This window comes from Nuphar pumila, chromosome 1, assembly GCF_984573655.1.
Source record: "Nuphar pumila chromosome 1, dmNupPumi1.hap1.1, whole genome shotgun sequence".
In the NCBI taxonomy this organism is placed as follows: domain Eukaryota; kingdom Viridiplantae; phylum Streptophyta; class Magnoliopsida; order Nymphaeales; family Nymphaeaceae; genus Nuphar; species Nuphar pumila.
In genome coordinates this window covers 25,135,778-25,151,793 of record NC_143249.1, presented here as the reverse complement: position 1 = coordinate 25,151,793, position 16,016 = coordinate 25,135,778, and the positions used below count along the sequence as shown (strand labels likewise).

General features: G+C 39.2%; 1 protein-coding gene across 1 annotated transcript; it reads left to right on the top strand.

The window, feature by feature from the left end:
* Nucleotides 1-2,365: 2,365 nt before the first annotated feature.
* LOC149848408 (pyrophosphate--fructose 6-phosphate 1-phosphotransferase subunit beta-like) lies at nucleotides 2,366-13,143 on the top strand. The gene is made up of 15 exons (XM_089995092.1): nucleotides 2,366-2,899; nucleotides 2,990-3,111; nucleotides 4,604-4,657; nucleotides 4,780-4,886; nucleotides 5,099-5,204; nucleotides 5,928-5,991; nucleotides 6,231-6,319; nucleotides 7,305-7,436; nucleotides 7,543-7,713; nucleotides 7,829-7,944; nucleotides 8,167-8,278; nucleotides 9,750-9,834; nucleotides 12,509-12,553; nucleotides 12,658-12,726; nucleotides 12,817-13,143. Exons 1-15 carry the CDS (start codon nucleotides 2,548-2,550, stop codon nucleotides 12,891-12,893), a joined length of 1,701 nt encoding a protein of 566 aa, XP_089851218.1. The 5' UTR covers nucleotides 2,366-2,547; the 3' UTR covers nucleotides 12,894-13,143.
* Nucleotides 13,144-16,016: the final 2,873 nt, after the last annotated feature.

Genomic DNA, 16,016 nt, shown 5'->3' with positions numbered 1-16,016 from the left:
TTTCAAAAAGTCTTTCAGATTAGGGATGGCAGTGGACCAAGGGAAAATGGGACCCCACCCTGCCTCGGCCCGTTTGGGCTGGGGATGGAGGACATGAAATGGGGATGGAAGTTAAAATCAAAACCCATGCGGGGATGGACTTACACCTTTTCCTGCCCTGCCTCATCCCAATCCCTGCCCTGTCCCATCCCCGATCCTTCTTTAGGGATGTCACTGGACCGAGAAAAAACAGGGCCCGCCCCACCCCTGATCATTCTGTAGGGATGCATATTTGGTAAGCTGAAACCATATCCTAGATGTAATATGGTTTTGATTTTTTTGCTACCAAATCCACGGATATCCAGATTTGATGGATATTCAAATGCGATTACATGTAAACAAGTGGACTTGGAACAAGCTTTTCACTACCCGAGTTTGAATATGAATTCATATCCATTTAGGCAACATCCGATTAATCGTATATGATACTGGCCACACCTGACCCAAATCTAAACTGTTGCATCCATGCTTCTAGGGTGGGCAACGGGACTGCCCCAGTTTGGGCCAGTCCATTGGGAAAACCCCAGCCCACAGCCCACCCATTAGTAGGGGTGTCAACGGGTTTGGTTCGGTCCCAGGTAGAACCAGACCTGGCCTCGATTTTTGGGGATGGTATCGGAGAACCGGGTTTAATCAGACCCACCATAATAGAAACTATATCTAGACCCAAAAAGAACTACATGAACCAGACCCAGTCAATACCTGGTAAAATAATATTTTTTATCATTTTTACATTGAAAATTTGCCGGTCTTAACCGAAACTCGGTTTGGGCCCGAGTCTGGTATAAAACTCCACAAACTATAGCCAGCTCTATGTATTAATCCGACCTTCGGGTCTAGACCCAGGTCTTAATCGGGTCTTGTCATTTATCACCACACCCGCACCCTATAGGATTTGGTACGGGTCAATTCCGGGTAAACCTGACTCGTGAACACCCCTACCCATTAGGCCCGTGGGCCTAAATATGCCGGGCCGGGCTGAATATATATATATATATATATTTTCGGGCTGTCAGCCCACTTTGGGCCAGAGGGCCAATTCGGGCCAAGACATAGCCAAATTTACTGGCCCATGCCCAACCCATGGCCCATGCCAAATTTTAGTGAACCCATGGGTTCGTCGAGTCAAGTTCAAAATATGGACCCGTAATGAAAACTGGTCAGGTCTTGAGTATTACAAATGAAGGCTTAGATCTGTTTGGACTTGACCCTCTTTTTTATACCCGACCCAAATATTTTTTCAAATTGTAATACAGAACCTAACCCGATTATGTATCTGAACCCGTTATATCATTGAAATGTTAAACTTGAACCAATTATGTATCCAAACCCATTTTATATGTGAATGGACCTGAACTGAACCCAAATTTATCATACATTTTGAATATGATATATCATCCATGTCTTACTGGTAGGCTTGATTAAGAATCGGGTCTGATAAAACCCGAACTCGTTACACCCCCTACCGGTAACCACAACACCATAATTAAAAGGTTGTCTTTTTCATGTTTCATAGGGTAAGGGCTGCTAAGTAAAAGGGTTTGCCTATCTACCTACAACTAAAGGTGGGCAACCGGCGGGGCGGCCCGATGGGCCAAGCCCACCCGGCCTGACAAGGGCCAGGTTTGGGCCATAATTTTCGGCCCAGGCCCATTAGGTACCGAGCAAAAACCTGGCCCATTATATACATGGGCCAGTCTCGGGCCTGGGCCAGTCTCGGGCCTGGGCTTGAGTTATTAATTAATTTTTTAATAATATAAATTTAAAAAATTTAACTATTGAAGAGTAACTGGATAAGTATTACTATTTACCTAATTAGTTGCATTCATTTTATGCAAACTAGAAAAAATAATTAGTTGAGTATATGAGAAATTGAAAACTTGTTAATTATTACTATTTATAAATGAATTTGGGACTGGACCCGACCCATTTCACATTGGCTTGTTGGGCTAATGGGCTAATAAGCCGGGCCATGAGTTATATATATATACAAAAGACCATTGTTCGAATCCCAATTCGGTAGACATATTTCGGACCCAAACCGACCCACCAACCCTTCCAAGCTTTCTCACCAACCTTTAGCTCAGATCCGCTTGTTGTTTTTTTGCACGATCAGAAACGACACCAACACGTATGACAGCTACTGGTGACGATACGCCAGAGAATATACTAAAAGATGCGATACTTAATAACGAGACGAATCGGTCCCAGCAGCATCGATTTACCCGCCTGTTTCTTTCCCCATCCCCACAGCCCGAGGTCCACAGAAACGCTCACCCAAAACCCACCGAACCATCAAAACCGTGTCCTCTTCTCACATTTTGTCATTTTCCCGTCAGAAAATGACCCAACCAGACAACGACACTCGCCCTTTCCCACCTTCAAACCCACTTTCTGCCAACAGGAATCCTTGGGGCTCCGCTCCACCCAAAGATAAGAACCCTCTTTCTCACACTCCACCTCGCTAACTCTCTCTCTCTCGTCTCTCCCATCGTCGAGAAGTTAGTTATGGCTCCTTCACCTCTTCTGGACAACGGCGGCGTCATCGCTGGGAAGCCGCCGGCCACCGGACGCTTCGCAGAAGTATACAGCGACTTGCAGAAGCACCGGCTAGACTACTCGCTCCCGCTCCCTTCCGTCTTCGGCAAATCCTTCGACGTCGTCGACGGCCCGCAGAGCTCCGCAGCCGGAAACCCCGAGGAGATCGCCAAGCTCTTCCCCAACCTCTTCGGCCAGCCCTCCGCCCACTTCGTCCCCACCGAAGCGCCTGCCGGCAGATCAGGTCAGAGCCTGAATGTCGGAGTCGTTCTCTCCGGCGGCCAGGCCCCCGGCGGTCACAACGTCATCTCCGGAATCTTCGGTCTGAAAAACGGATCTCTCCCGATCGAAACTTGTTAGGGTTTCTGTGATTTGTGATCTTAGGGCTAACGTATCTTTCTTGTTTTCGCAGATTATCTGATGGATAGGACGACGGGGAGCACGGTCTATGGGTTCAAGGGAGGTCCGGCCGGGATCATGAGATGCAAATACGTCGTGCTGACGCCGGAATTCATCTACCCTTACCGCAATCAGGTTCCTTTTTTTCTGGGATAAATGCTTGTTTCCTTCCGTACTGCCCTAGATCTTATTTCCGAATAGCTATTAGATGTCGTTTCAGTTTGATCTTATTTCCTTGATCTTTGGTTTTCATTCGTCAAAATAAAAGTAAAATCACAGCGTCTACAGCCAGTCATGAAGATTACCTTCTTATTGTTATTGCTTTCCTTTTCTTTTCCCCTCTTTCATGACCGTGCACTTAGGCATGGTATGAAAACGATACTTTCTACCCCATTTTGTATGTCGATGCCTTTGGATCCTGGGATGAGCGTTTTTTCAACATCTTTTTTATTAATGGCACTTTAGTACAAAAAAGCCGCTGGCTATTCTTGCATCTTTGTAATTTTTTGGATGTGGTCGGGTTTTCTCCTGTTGTTCAATTCGTAAGATATATGATATATGTATGATTTCTGTTTTTTCATTCGTTGGTGATATGATATGGATAATATGCTCGCAGAGTGCATTTTTTAAACGTTAACCTAAAAGCATGGATTTGAGTAATTCGATAAGGGATGATGACAGAGGCGGCACAAATATGGCATTTTTATAAACCGAGCTCATCCTGTACAGTACTGTTCTGACCCAGGTTGGAATTCTTTGTTGAGGAAAGCTACGAGGGAGTTGAGATTTGTTGAAACGATGTGTGAACTATAGATGCTAATTGCTGTTTTTATGTTGGTCAAACTGTGAAGCTTTAAATAATTGGAAGCTCAGAACACTTTTATGGATGTTTTATATCTTTTGCAAAATGCTTGTGGAAATTGCTAATAACTGCTATTACATTGGCCAATATTCTAGGATCCAAAGTGAGTAACTTCATGGTTGTGGTTAAATTACTTGTGAGTTGTGAAATTGTTTCTGGCAAAGGATTAAGGTTTGGAGGATGATACCAATTTGTGAAGCTAAGCTTGTGCTCATACATTCATACTTTCAGTTGATAACATGGTTCCTAGTTTATATGCTGTTCTTTTTGCATTCTCAAGTAGCATTGTTTTGGTTCCTTGTGATGTAGTGATTGCAATTGTAACTGTTTTTATGTGCCTTCAGAACCCTATGCAGGTATTGTATGTGCAAACACACTGGTACATGTATACAAGTATGTGCATGTTGGTAGGGGGGATGTGCAAGTGCATACTTATTCATGTTTGCTTGACTTTGTATGCTTGGGAGTTTGCTGCATGGCTAGCATGTTGACATGAATAAATGTGCATTTGGGTCCATTTGTTCATAAACATGGAACTGCCATCTGATTTTGTTATTTTGGTCAAACCTATGCAATTGTAGCCTGATATGATTTATATGTGCTTGCATACATTTGTGTAACCTTCTGGTGTGTATATATGAATGCGATTCAAAATGCATATCCTTGGTTCCTTAATTCTTTTTGTGGAGCTATGGTCACATGGTATTTTTAATCAAATGACTGATCTTTACAATTTATAATCTTCTGTTTTAATTGGTAAACAAGGGCGGATTTGATATGATACGAAGTGGAAGGGATAAGATTGAAACTCCAGAGCAGGTGCACCTTTTGTCAACGCTTTTCAATTTTATGTATTCTTAAAGGCACTTCAGCCATTGGATTTTTATATCAGTCTGTCATTATTTTTTCTGCAACAAGGCTGATGCATTTGTGTTTTTCAGTTTAAACAAGCAGAAGATACAGTACTGAAGCTTGATCTTGATGGGCTTGTAGTTATTGGAGGTGATGATTCAAATACTAATGCTTGTCTGCTTGCAGAATATTTCAGGTAAAAATACGGTGATACTATTTTCTGATTGTAGTCTTTATTGATTCTTTTTTTCCCCAACTGAGTCAATAGCTACAAAGACAAATTGGATTTAGCTGTGAGTTTACCTTCAAGGCTTCAAAGCATAAATTAGGCAGCCCGACCATTGCGTTGTTCATAAGTTTCCACTTTGATACATTTTTTAGATGATTGCGTTTTGCACTTTTTCATAGGGCTAAAAATATAAAGACTAAGGTGATTGGGTGTCCAAAGACTATTGATGGTGATTTGAAGTCCAAGGAGGTTCCTGCAAGTTTTGGGTTTGATACAGCCTGTAAGGTAAATTGTGTTTACTTTTAAATCCACTTCTGTGGAACTGACAATGGCTTCAGCACTGTGGCCAATGGAGGAAACCTTAGTGGATTGGTTAATCTGTATTAACTAACTGTTCATTGGTAATAGCTACTGGATGAAAATTTTATCACGTGTAGTTTCAGGAATGGAATGAGCTCATGACCTTATTTTGAGGCATTTACACTTGATTATGGATATTTCCATTTTCAAATACAGTGCCCATGGCCATTTTCTTTTAGTGCATGCTGTTGTACTTTTAACCTCAGACGAGATTAGGAGTCAGTGAATTATGGACTCCGGGGCCCTTTGTCCTAGAACATGATCCGTTTCATGTTTGGGTTGCAAAGCCACCTATTCATGCTAGTAGAATTCCAAACAGAGCCTACCACCTTACTATTAGGTGTATCCTCTACGTGTTAGGAGTGGAAAGCAGTCCAATATCTTCTTTTTTGAGGTTAGTCTATACCTTGAATATCTTATCTCTTTTGAGTTTAGTGAAAGATATGGATCATAATGGAAGTGTGCTTAAGAGATTCATCTACTCTCTTGAAAAGTAAATGTAGGAGATGCTGGGTTAAGCCATTTGGTAATATATTTTGAGTTGAGTATGAATATTTAATTTTCAATTAGGGCTACTGCTGAACTGAGATTTGGCTTTTGATATTTGCATGGTAATCTCCTGCCATGGGTAACCTTTGTTTCATGCAGATTTATTCAGAAATGATTGGCAATGTGATGGTTGATGCCCGATCAACTGGAAAATACTACCACTGTAAGATAATTATTTTATGAGTCATTATCACATAATCTCTTCGATGTGCAAAAGTTTGAACATTAACATAAGCATGCCAGTTCAAAATACATTTGGAAAAAGAAGTTAAAAAATTTGAAAAAGATTTTGTATTTACATGATGTACCTTGTGCTTTTACTTCATTTAATCACCAAACGTGCATTTTGAAATTTGTGGTTCTCCAGTTGTGTTTATTGTATGATATTTCCTGGTTCTGCAGTTGTAAGGCTTATGGGTCGTGCAGCCTCACACATTACGCTTGAGTGTGCTCTGCAGACTCATCCCAACATTACACTTATTGGGGAAGAGGTAGGTACTTATGCATGATGTTGTCCTTGGGGGCTTCTTGCACTTATTGGATTATTAATGTTATTGTACACCAGTTTCTAGCTTTCCTCCTGGAAAAGAATTTTGTAGTTCAGGTTAACCAGATGACTTTTGTTAGTGATCTCAATGTATTGTGCAAGTATGTGCTGTGTCTGCTCATGTCGATGCATAAAAGACATTCCCACCTACACGTGAACTATTGCTTCCTTTCCTTCAAGGGAAAAGGTGTTTGCTAATTCAGGCTTACTGGTTCTCTTGTTAAATTTAAATTCTCTGTTGCATCATTCACATGCATGTGCCAGCCTGCTACATATGCATAAGGTTTTGGTGCGGATGTGTGAGCCCCAAAGTTGATTACAGTGACTGATATCTCCTTGTGCATTCTTAAGAATCTCATCATATGATTTGTTTCATGGTTCATTTACTTCCAGCATTCATTTACTTTAGAACATACTTTTAATCAAGAAATTTAAACATTTAAACAAATCTTAATAAAGATGAAATGTCCAGATTGCACCAAAATGGAGTTGTAAATATGTCCTACATACAAATTGTTGTAAGACCTAAATTATACTAAAGTGAAAAAGTTGAGCCTGTCTGTGTAGTCGATCTACTTGAAAAAGCATGAGGTGAGGATTGAATTCATTTATACTGTATGCACATCCACACTAGGGAGTGACCTTACACACACACATACATGTGGAATTTTCTTTCACCATTTTCCTTTTCTTACATGAAAGGGCCTTCCATAGTGTGCACATCTGCATTTGTGTGCTGGAGCATATTCAGTGCTGTTTACAGTGTTGTTGATATGAAAGAACAAGTTGGTGATTTATTAAGATGTTCTGCTTGTGATTAGGCACTTTTTTGTTGAGTAGGCAGTATGATTTCAAAGTGCACATTTGCAATTGCTTCATTGTTAATAGCTTGGAATTTGGTTATGGTTATACTGCTATTCTTGATCCAGGTGGCTGCTAAAAAGCAAACACTTAAAAATGTCGCCGACTACATAACAGACATTATCTGCAAGCGCTCTGAACAGGGTTACAACTATGGTGTTATACTCGTACCAGAAGGCCTAATTGATTTTATTCCAGAGGTGATATTTTGATTATGTGAATCAGAATTGTGGACTGTTAGAAAGTCCACCACTGTGATTTGTGAAATCATCACTTTAACGTTTAAGAACTGTTTTCTGCAAGCAGGTGCAAAAACTTATTGCTGAACTTAATGAAATTTTAGCTCGTGATGTTGTTGATGAAGGCGGGTTGTGGAAACAAAAGCTTCAGGAACAATCCCGTCTGCTATTTGATTTTTTGCCGAAAGTTATTCAGGAGCAATTGCTGCTGGAAAGAGATCCACATGGAAATGTGCAGGTGATCTATATATTACATGCTTTTCTTTCTTTAATTATTCTTATCTAACGTCCATGTCGAAATAATTTTTTATTGTATCACTTTAGCTACGTCATGCATTTGGGTTCCCTTGTAGGTTGCCAAGATAGAGACAGAAAAGATGCTGATCTCAATGGTTGAAACTGAGCTGGCAAAACGAAGAGTGGAGGGAAAATATTCTGGACAGTTCAAGGGGCAGTCCCATTTCTTTGGGTAATGGAGCTATTATCTTTTACTGATCCTTTTAAACTCTCTCTCTCTCAGTTGACTGCACATTTTCTGGGTTAAGGTATCCTAGTTTAGAATGTTATCCATTTCCAAGTGAAAATTTAGTCTTCTGTTCTTCTGTTTGAAATATCTCATGGTTATTATCATCATGATCTAGAGGATTATCTGTCAGTTCTATCATGTCACACTCTTGACATTGCTTTGCAGTTATGAAGGGAGATGTGGATTGCCTACCAATTTTGATTCTTCTTACTGCTATGCGCTGGGCTATGCAGCAGGAGCGCTTCTTCATTGTGGAAGGACAGGACTCATATCATCGGTTTGTGGATTCTCCCATCTCATATTTATTTTAAGATTTCTGTTTGTAGTTTTTTAAAAACAAAAAGGATTTCTGCTTGTATTAATTTGTTTCTTTCCATAAAAAAAACTTACTTGGCCTATCAATTTTCCATGGCTTATAGATGAAAAATGATTATGCTTCATGCTTTCAAGCTGTTGGGCTGTGTTAAACTCAGTAGTTGCATCAGAAAACTATTTATTTTTTGACTTTTCCACTTTTTGATTTATATCTTTTGACTACGGGGTAACTGTTTATGTGTATTCCAGTTTGTATAGGTTGCCGGTACATTGGTTTCCGTTGTTAGACCATAACTGATGGGCGTGTTTGGTTTTAGACTTTGTCTAATTAAGGGAAAAGACAAAACTGATCATGGAGCGATGATTGTTGGGTGTGCTTTTATCTTAGACTTTCACTTCATAAAATGCTTCTTTGCGTGAACCTTTTTCTATTGTCTTACTATTCTTTCTGAAGATTCTTCACGGAAAAAACAGAACATACTTGTGGAATGCGTTTGCTTACCTTCATACCTTGATATTGTAAATGTCACTCATGAATACAGACTACCCTATGTTATGGAGGAAAAGGGTTCTAGAATTATGAATTTTGATCTTTTTGTGATTTATCTAAAATTGGTCCTAAGTTGTATTGTTTCGCAAAGCAGGCCTTTTGAGTAGTTGTATTATGCGAAAGTTCCAAATATGGCTCAACAAATGGTTTTTGAATAAATCAGAAAAAGCGGTCAGTGCTAGGGCATCCACTTTAATCTATGCTTGCGGTTGCTTCCGAGATTACTTTAGTTAAAAATATTTGAAGAAGTGTGCTTTTTGACAGCAAACATTGGACACAAAATTGGCAGTTGACACCGTAAAGCTTGTATTCTGTAAATGGTGTGGATTGAACTGCTTATATATTAAAGTCCTTTGCAAAATTTGTTTGCCTACTCTGTCTGATCATGGTTTTGTTGCATAATCAGGATTCTTATGATTTTTTTATGTTTTAGTATTGCCCATAGTGCTCTGTATTTCATGATGAATGTATCATTGACCATGGGAAGAATAAGATTGATGGTGAAGCGAGTGATCTCTGGGGAAAATGAACTAAGATTGGCATTTTGCTTCCTCCTTCATAAGATGTGCCAAAACTTGACACTTCCCAACCAAAAATCAAAGTTCCCGCTGATAGTATATTTAGTGTAAGCGAGCTCTAAGATCACATATTTGGAATAAAATCCAGTTAGAAAAGGAGATCCAATTAGAGATAACCCTGAGCATCATGGCATAGGTTAAAGGGAACAAGGGGAATTTAATTTTAAGACCTGCTGCTTTTGTTTTGAGTGTTAACTGCTGCTTTTGTTTTGAGTGTCGCTTGTGTTTCATGTTTTCGTATTGGATACTATGTTGAATTAGAGCCGAGGATTGTGCAGTTGAAGGTCTTTGATGTGTTCTTTCAGGTTGGTAATCTTGCCGCTCCAGTTGCTGAATGGACTGTTGGTGGGACTGCACTTACGGCATTGATGGATGTGGAGAGGCGTCATGGTATACTTTTACTTTTTCCTGTTCCTTTTTATTGATATCAGTGCTAAAAGATCATTTGGCTAATAGTCTGGCTGCTTTGAGATCATTTGTTCCAAATCAATTCATCTGTCACAACTTTTGCTCCATGATGCATGTATACTTTACATTTTATATGGATATGTTGCCTGCCAAGCCTGCTAATATTTGATAGGGTTTCATTAAGTCCGATTATGAACGTTTCTGGAAACAGGACACTGCCATGTGCTTTTCATGTAGTACAACTAATTTATGATTCATTTATCCTAACTCATTGTTGGGACACTAGCTATGATGTTGCTTAAAGTTACATGTTACTCGATATTTTATCATTGTTTTCATTTATTCTCTCTTAATATCCATGTCCAAACGCAAGTTTGGAATGTCTTTTTGATTTTTTTTCCTTAACTTTTTCCTGTATGTTGATGTTCATCTCCGTAGCCATAATGGTTATTTATTTTTATTTTGTTTGTCCACAAATGGAAATTTGCATCTGGAATTTGATGTTCAGATCCATTTGTTTATATCAACGGCTCAAGCTTGCATAATGTTTGGAGATAGTGCTATGGATAGATCTTTAATCAAGTTTCTAGACAGTCAATTTATCTGGTTATCAATGGTGGGTTTCATTATTCACTGGCAAGAGTTTTAAGCTATGCAGGGTGTGGGATATGTTTTGATTCTTGTATATGCGGCCTGTCGGTTTAGTCTAGGCATATGCTCTCAAGTGTTTTGGTTTGTCTGTGCTGTACAATTTTAATGGATTTCTCCTGTAATCATCCCTGTCTGATGGGTGTATAGACAACTCCATCCTTGCCTTTTTACATAGCTCAGAAATATCCCTACTTTTTTTGACGTTAGGACAGTTATATCCTTCCTGAAGGGTGCTTTTTAGGAAAGGTTAATTAAAAAAAGTTTAGGATTTTACTGGAATATGCAATATACCTATAGCCCCTTAAGACGTGACCAATTATGGGGAGAACAATCTTTTAATTAGTTGAAGGTGATGCAGGAATCCCGCCTGCAAGTCTAGTCTTTCCTTCTCCGCTGAGAAGCCATCAAACTTGTCAGGAACTTTGACTCTCCTTTGATTCGAGCTTTAGCATGCAACACTAGATGCCTCGCATGTGCAACCTATACAAAAAGTGAGCTTGATGGTGTAGATACAACACCAAGGCTCGAAAAAGACCAAACAAGAATGATATGTCAACCGTTATACAAATTCACGCTTAATCAAGTAAAACAAATAATTAAAACAGAGAAAATTAATGAATACGAGTTTCACTTCGGGCTTAGGTAGCCCTTTATACAAATACGACAACGAACATGTCGGTTGGTCTGAGGCTTCGAGACTGGCAAGACAAGGATCTAGATCCAGGGTCTATGGGGGTGTGTCTAGGCTCCAACAAGGTATGGGTCACTGACCGACCAGCAAAACTTGTTATGTGCTACTCGTCTTCCACAAGTTAATTGGCCTTGGTTGCACGTAACTTCCTTTATTTTGAGGCCTATGCATGATTGGGACATTCTTTCTTTTTTGGGTCATGCCCTTGTGACATGTCATCCTGGAGCATGGTTTAGTTGTGGGTGGTTCCTATACTTGCAGAACAAGCTATGATTGTATAAGCTGTATGTGCCGGCATTATTGAACCCTGTTAGGGATCCTATAATCCTGTCTCTGAGGCCACCATGTAGGTTGCCTCACATTGTTGGTCCAACTAACAGAGGACGGGTCTGGTAGCACTGATGTGCCCTTGATGCCTTTTTTTTTCTAAGTTCTGACTCATGTCTCAAGTGTGGATGCTGCATGTAGGCCTTTTTTCTTTTCAGTGAAACTGCATATAGGCCTTGTATGTTTCTGGAATGAGTTTAACAAATGTGGGTTTAAAAGTGTTCCTTCGGGAAAAAAAAAACTAATGTGGATTTGTGAGTGAGTTTAGCTTAAGTTGTAGGCTGTTGTTCCTCTTTCCTCTATAGTCGTTGAGGAGGTGTTGAGGCATTGAAACTGACCAGCTTGATGATTGCATGGTCTCATCAAAGGGTGGTTGGTGGTTGAATTCAACGTATCGTATGCTGAACTTTGTAAACCTATGCTGTTTGAAGATAATTTGGCTGTATAATTTTTTATGAACAATCAATTCTTAGTGCAAATATTCCTGTAGTATATGTAGTGGCACACATTATGCTACGATCATGTAACCGTGTTCTATTCTCTGACATTGACCAAACAGAAGCTGACTTAGCCCATTAGTGAACTGTGCATTGCAAGATTGTCTTCTGCTGGTCGTTTTTCAAGCTTTCCATGATTTTCATGGATCCAATGTTCTCTGATTGGTAGTTGTTCTTATGGACTGATCAGATCAAAAGGGTTTATTTGCTTTATCCCTTGGCTCTGACAGAGAGAACTGGATGGAGTGTTTGAAAATGATTGAATGCCCCTGTGTGCTCTTTTGATCCCTTGAAATGCATGCGCGCGTGAGTTTTCTTTCCTGCAAAAATGGTTAGTCTATTTCTGGCGACCAGATTTCCTTGGTTGCCCTGGCCAGCTACATTAAGGGCAATGAATTTGAGTCATCATGTTGTTGAAATCCTTTGGTTGTTGGATACTTTGGTCTGTGCTAAATATGGTCGATGTGCTGAATCATCTGTCTATCTGCAGGTAAATTCAAGCCAGTTATCAAGAAGGCAATGGTGGAGCTTGATGGTATGGCTTCTTTTACATTATCTAAGTGACTTCATTCTCTTTTCCTCGTCAGTTTTTATTGGGGGTTAATTTAGCAAGCTTACTATGCGAAATATAATTTTCAGGCGCTCCATTCCTAAAATTTGCATCCAATCGAGATGAGTGGGCTGTTAAAAATCGTTACCTCTGTCCAGGTGAGGTTTGGTAATAGTAGATTGTGATGTTCTATTTGTCAGCCATCTTGATTGTTTGGTGTAACTCTTGGGTTTGGTATTGTTGATCAGGACCCATCCAATTCCACGGCCCTGCAGCCAACCTTGTCAATCATACTTTGCTGTTGGAACTTGGAGCGGAAGCTTGAGATTTTGGGGTTCAGTAGTGGTCTAAAATGCCTGCAATTGCTTGAAATAAATGTTTGAATTGAGGTTACCTAATCCTTGTTCCCCAGTATTAGTCAACGATAACTACTGTCGAATCGGTGTTTTTTATTTATTTTTTTCCCTTTGTGTCCGTTATCTGATAGGTGACGGTTAGTCATGTAAGCGGTTTTGCTGTAGGCCAAATGACTAGTTATGCGTTCTAATGTGAGGAAGGAATTTCTTTTTTGTCAAGATTTGCAATTTTCATGTGGTATCGATCTTCGTTTCAAAACATTTCTGAGAAAAGCTGTCCGTGCTGGTTGTTTGGTCTAACTCGAATTTTCTTGAAACTTGGTCGTAGTTTTTCTATTTGTAGAAATTGAGTGCCCTGGCGTCTTTGTAACGCCCTGGGAAAGTTTTTTCTGAATGAAATTATGTGATAGACAATAAGCTGAAAGATGTGTTTTAATAAGCTGTATATTTGAATTTGTTTAATGGTCAAACTTCCAAAAGGATTTTAAGTGAATATATCAGAATCTCTTTGAATAATGGTAAATCCAAAAAAGAAAAATAGTTTAAAAGTTTTTGGAATATGTTTTAAGATATTCTTAAACCAAGTGAATAGCTATTTTACTATCGCGGCTCTTCTTGTCTTTCAGGAGCAGTTAGTGCACGTCACCTTGTGTTGGGACGTTGCAAGTTCGAACCCCAAATGGTATGGTTGTATAACCCCAGCTTTCTCTGTCGAAAAAAAAGTGAATAGCTATTTTCGAATTCTGCGTTGCTGTTTCGACCATCTAGCGGAGGGGTACAGTTTGTGATCGGTTTTGGGTTCTTTGTATCGGTGTTAAGTTGCCATCATGTTTTTGAAAAGTTATAGTGGATTTAGATTTGAGTGAATTTTTTACACCAAATCTGGATCCAATTAGCTTGAATGGTAGTCTCTGTTGTGCAGCCTCAGTGTGATAGAAACATGGATTTAAAATTTATGTAGTTACCAAATCTGGATCCAAGTTGCTTTCGATCTACTCTTGGTTTTCAGGTGGTTTGTGCATTCCAATGAATCGGTTATTGCTCCCAAAATAAGAGTTGGTTTCTGGAGATTAAAAACAGTCGAAAGTTTTATTTTAAGTTTTGGATTGAGAGTAAAAATCAATATGGAATTTTGATTGGTTTGGCTATGTACTTGGTCGTTGTTTGGTCTTGATCATTCAACAACATGACTGGAGCTTGATTGGGGTCCAGCTGGTGGTTAAGTCCAGATATCGCTCATAACGAACCATGTTAATCACTTACAGGTCTATATTTAAGATCCAAACCAACTGGACCTCTTTTGCCCTATTAGCTTGGACCGGCTAGAAATCAAGTATTTCAAGGGATGCAATATAATGGATGGTGTGAATGATGCTTATGGTAGAGCTAGTATGCTTGTTTTTGGAATGCTGACAACGTCAAGGTTTCTTATGTGCATTGTGAAGACAAATTTATTTAATTTAGGGCAGAGGATTTGATGAAGAATGTTTTGTTTAAGGCTGCAACTGTGTGCCTAAAGCACTTAAAACTTTTGGAGGATATGGTGGTGTTCTATTGCTGCTCCACGGTTGTTCGTGGGAGACTTTAATTATGCCTTTGATTGTGTACTAGAAAGACAAAAAAACCACCTACATCTGAATATGCTCGTCAATTTCAAGAGTTTTTAACTGCAAGAGGTTTCTTTGAAGTGAATGACATGTTAACCATATAGGGGCTAAGAATGTTCAATATAAACTAGATAAATGACTACTTTTGATGATATTGGCATGGAAATTTACTTATTAGTGGTACCAAGATTGTCTCATCACATTTGCTAGTTTTTGAATTTCTCAATACATTTACTAAAATAAAACCCTAGTTGAAACTCCTCTCTGTGTGGCTACTAGATGATGATTGTAGTGGAATGTTGTAGCTTACCTTTGCATGGCTGAACCATGATAACAGTCGTGAAGAAGCTTGTGAGATTCATTACAGGCTCACTAGTTGGAGTTCATGTGTTTTTGGTAAAATTGAGCAGGAAATGGAGCCTTCACGAAAGGGGTTGGAAAATATTCTGGTCAAGACTAAAGCCCTAAATCCAAGATTATGAAGGCATTGTTAAGGAGATCGAACTCAAACAAAACCTTCAAAAAGCATTGCTACAGGAAGAGACGTTTTGGGACAAACAGTTTAGAATTCCGTCTTAGAGAAGGGTGATAGGAATACCACATTTTTTATGGCTAGTGTTAACAGGGAGACGGCAGCTGAACACCATCAAGTAGATTGTCTGCAATGGCCAATAGACTCTTGATGAATGAGACCTAGGAGAGTTGTTTGGAATTCTTTAAAAACTTATCTAATGAGGAGATTAATCATGAAGATCAGCTCTTGTCACCTATTGCCATGGAGAAATGAAGGTGGTAGTCTTCAAACATAAAAAGTATCAATTATTCACATAAAAAGTGTATTTTTACTATCAAAGAAGTCCGATTTCTTTAAAAAGTTATCTCACAAGAATTAAGCATAAAAGAATGTTTTTGTGAGATTCATTACAGGCTCACTAATTGAAGTTCATGTATTTTAAAAAACTGCAAACGATAGCAGAAATTAGTAGTTCATAAAGGAAACCAGGCTGAAGGATCCTGGTTTATCTGAAGTGAATTTCCTGGGGAGCAAGCTTCTGAACATTTTAAAAGCTTCCAGTAACTCCCATCATACACAGCCCTTTGAGCTGGATTGAGTAAGCTCAGTTCAAAATATCACCTCAGACAACTAGGAGGATCTCAGCGAAGCCAAGTCCTTCAGGCCAATTTGACTGCCTCCCTGATTATTTCCCATACAAGCATACATAAAATTGTAGGAACGAACAAACAACAGGATGCCCTTTCAAAGAAACATCCAGAAGCATTCATGGGAAAAGCAACAGTGTAAACGAAGAACCAGCGTTTTACGAAACCAAAAGGTGATGAAAACATAACATTCAAGCATTAAAAAATACTGTTTTAAGCTCAAGGCTTCTATAAAAACACATTGAAAACCATTGCACATGATCCAGGCAATCTCATATAATGTTACCTTTTCTCTTGCAAAAAGGATTTAATGTAACATTAAGA

Bases quoted from the DNA above. Each gene is read 5' to 3' on its own strand.
- LOC149848408 (XM_089995092.1), top strand. From the start codon at position 2,548: ATGGCTCCTTCACCTCTTCTGGACAACGGCGGCGTCATCGCTGGGAAG. The intron at 3,112-4,603 runs GTTCCTTTTTTT...TTGGTAAACAAG, and splicing joins TCTACCCTTACCGCAATCAG to GGCGGATTTGATATGATACG. The intron at 5,205-5,927 runs GTAAATTGTGTT...TGTTTCATGCAG, and splicing joins GGTTTGATACAGCCTGTAAG to ATTTATTCAGAAATGATTGG.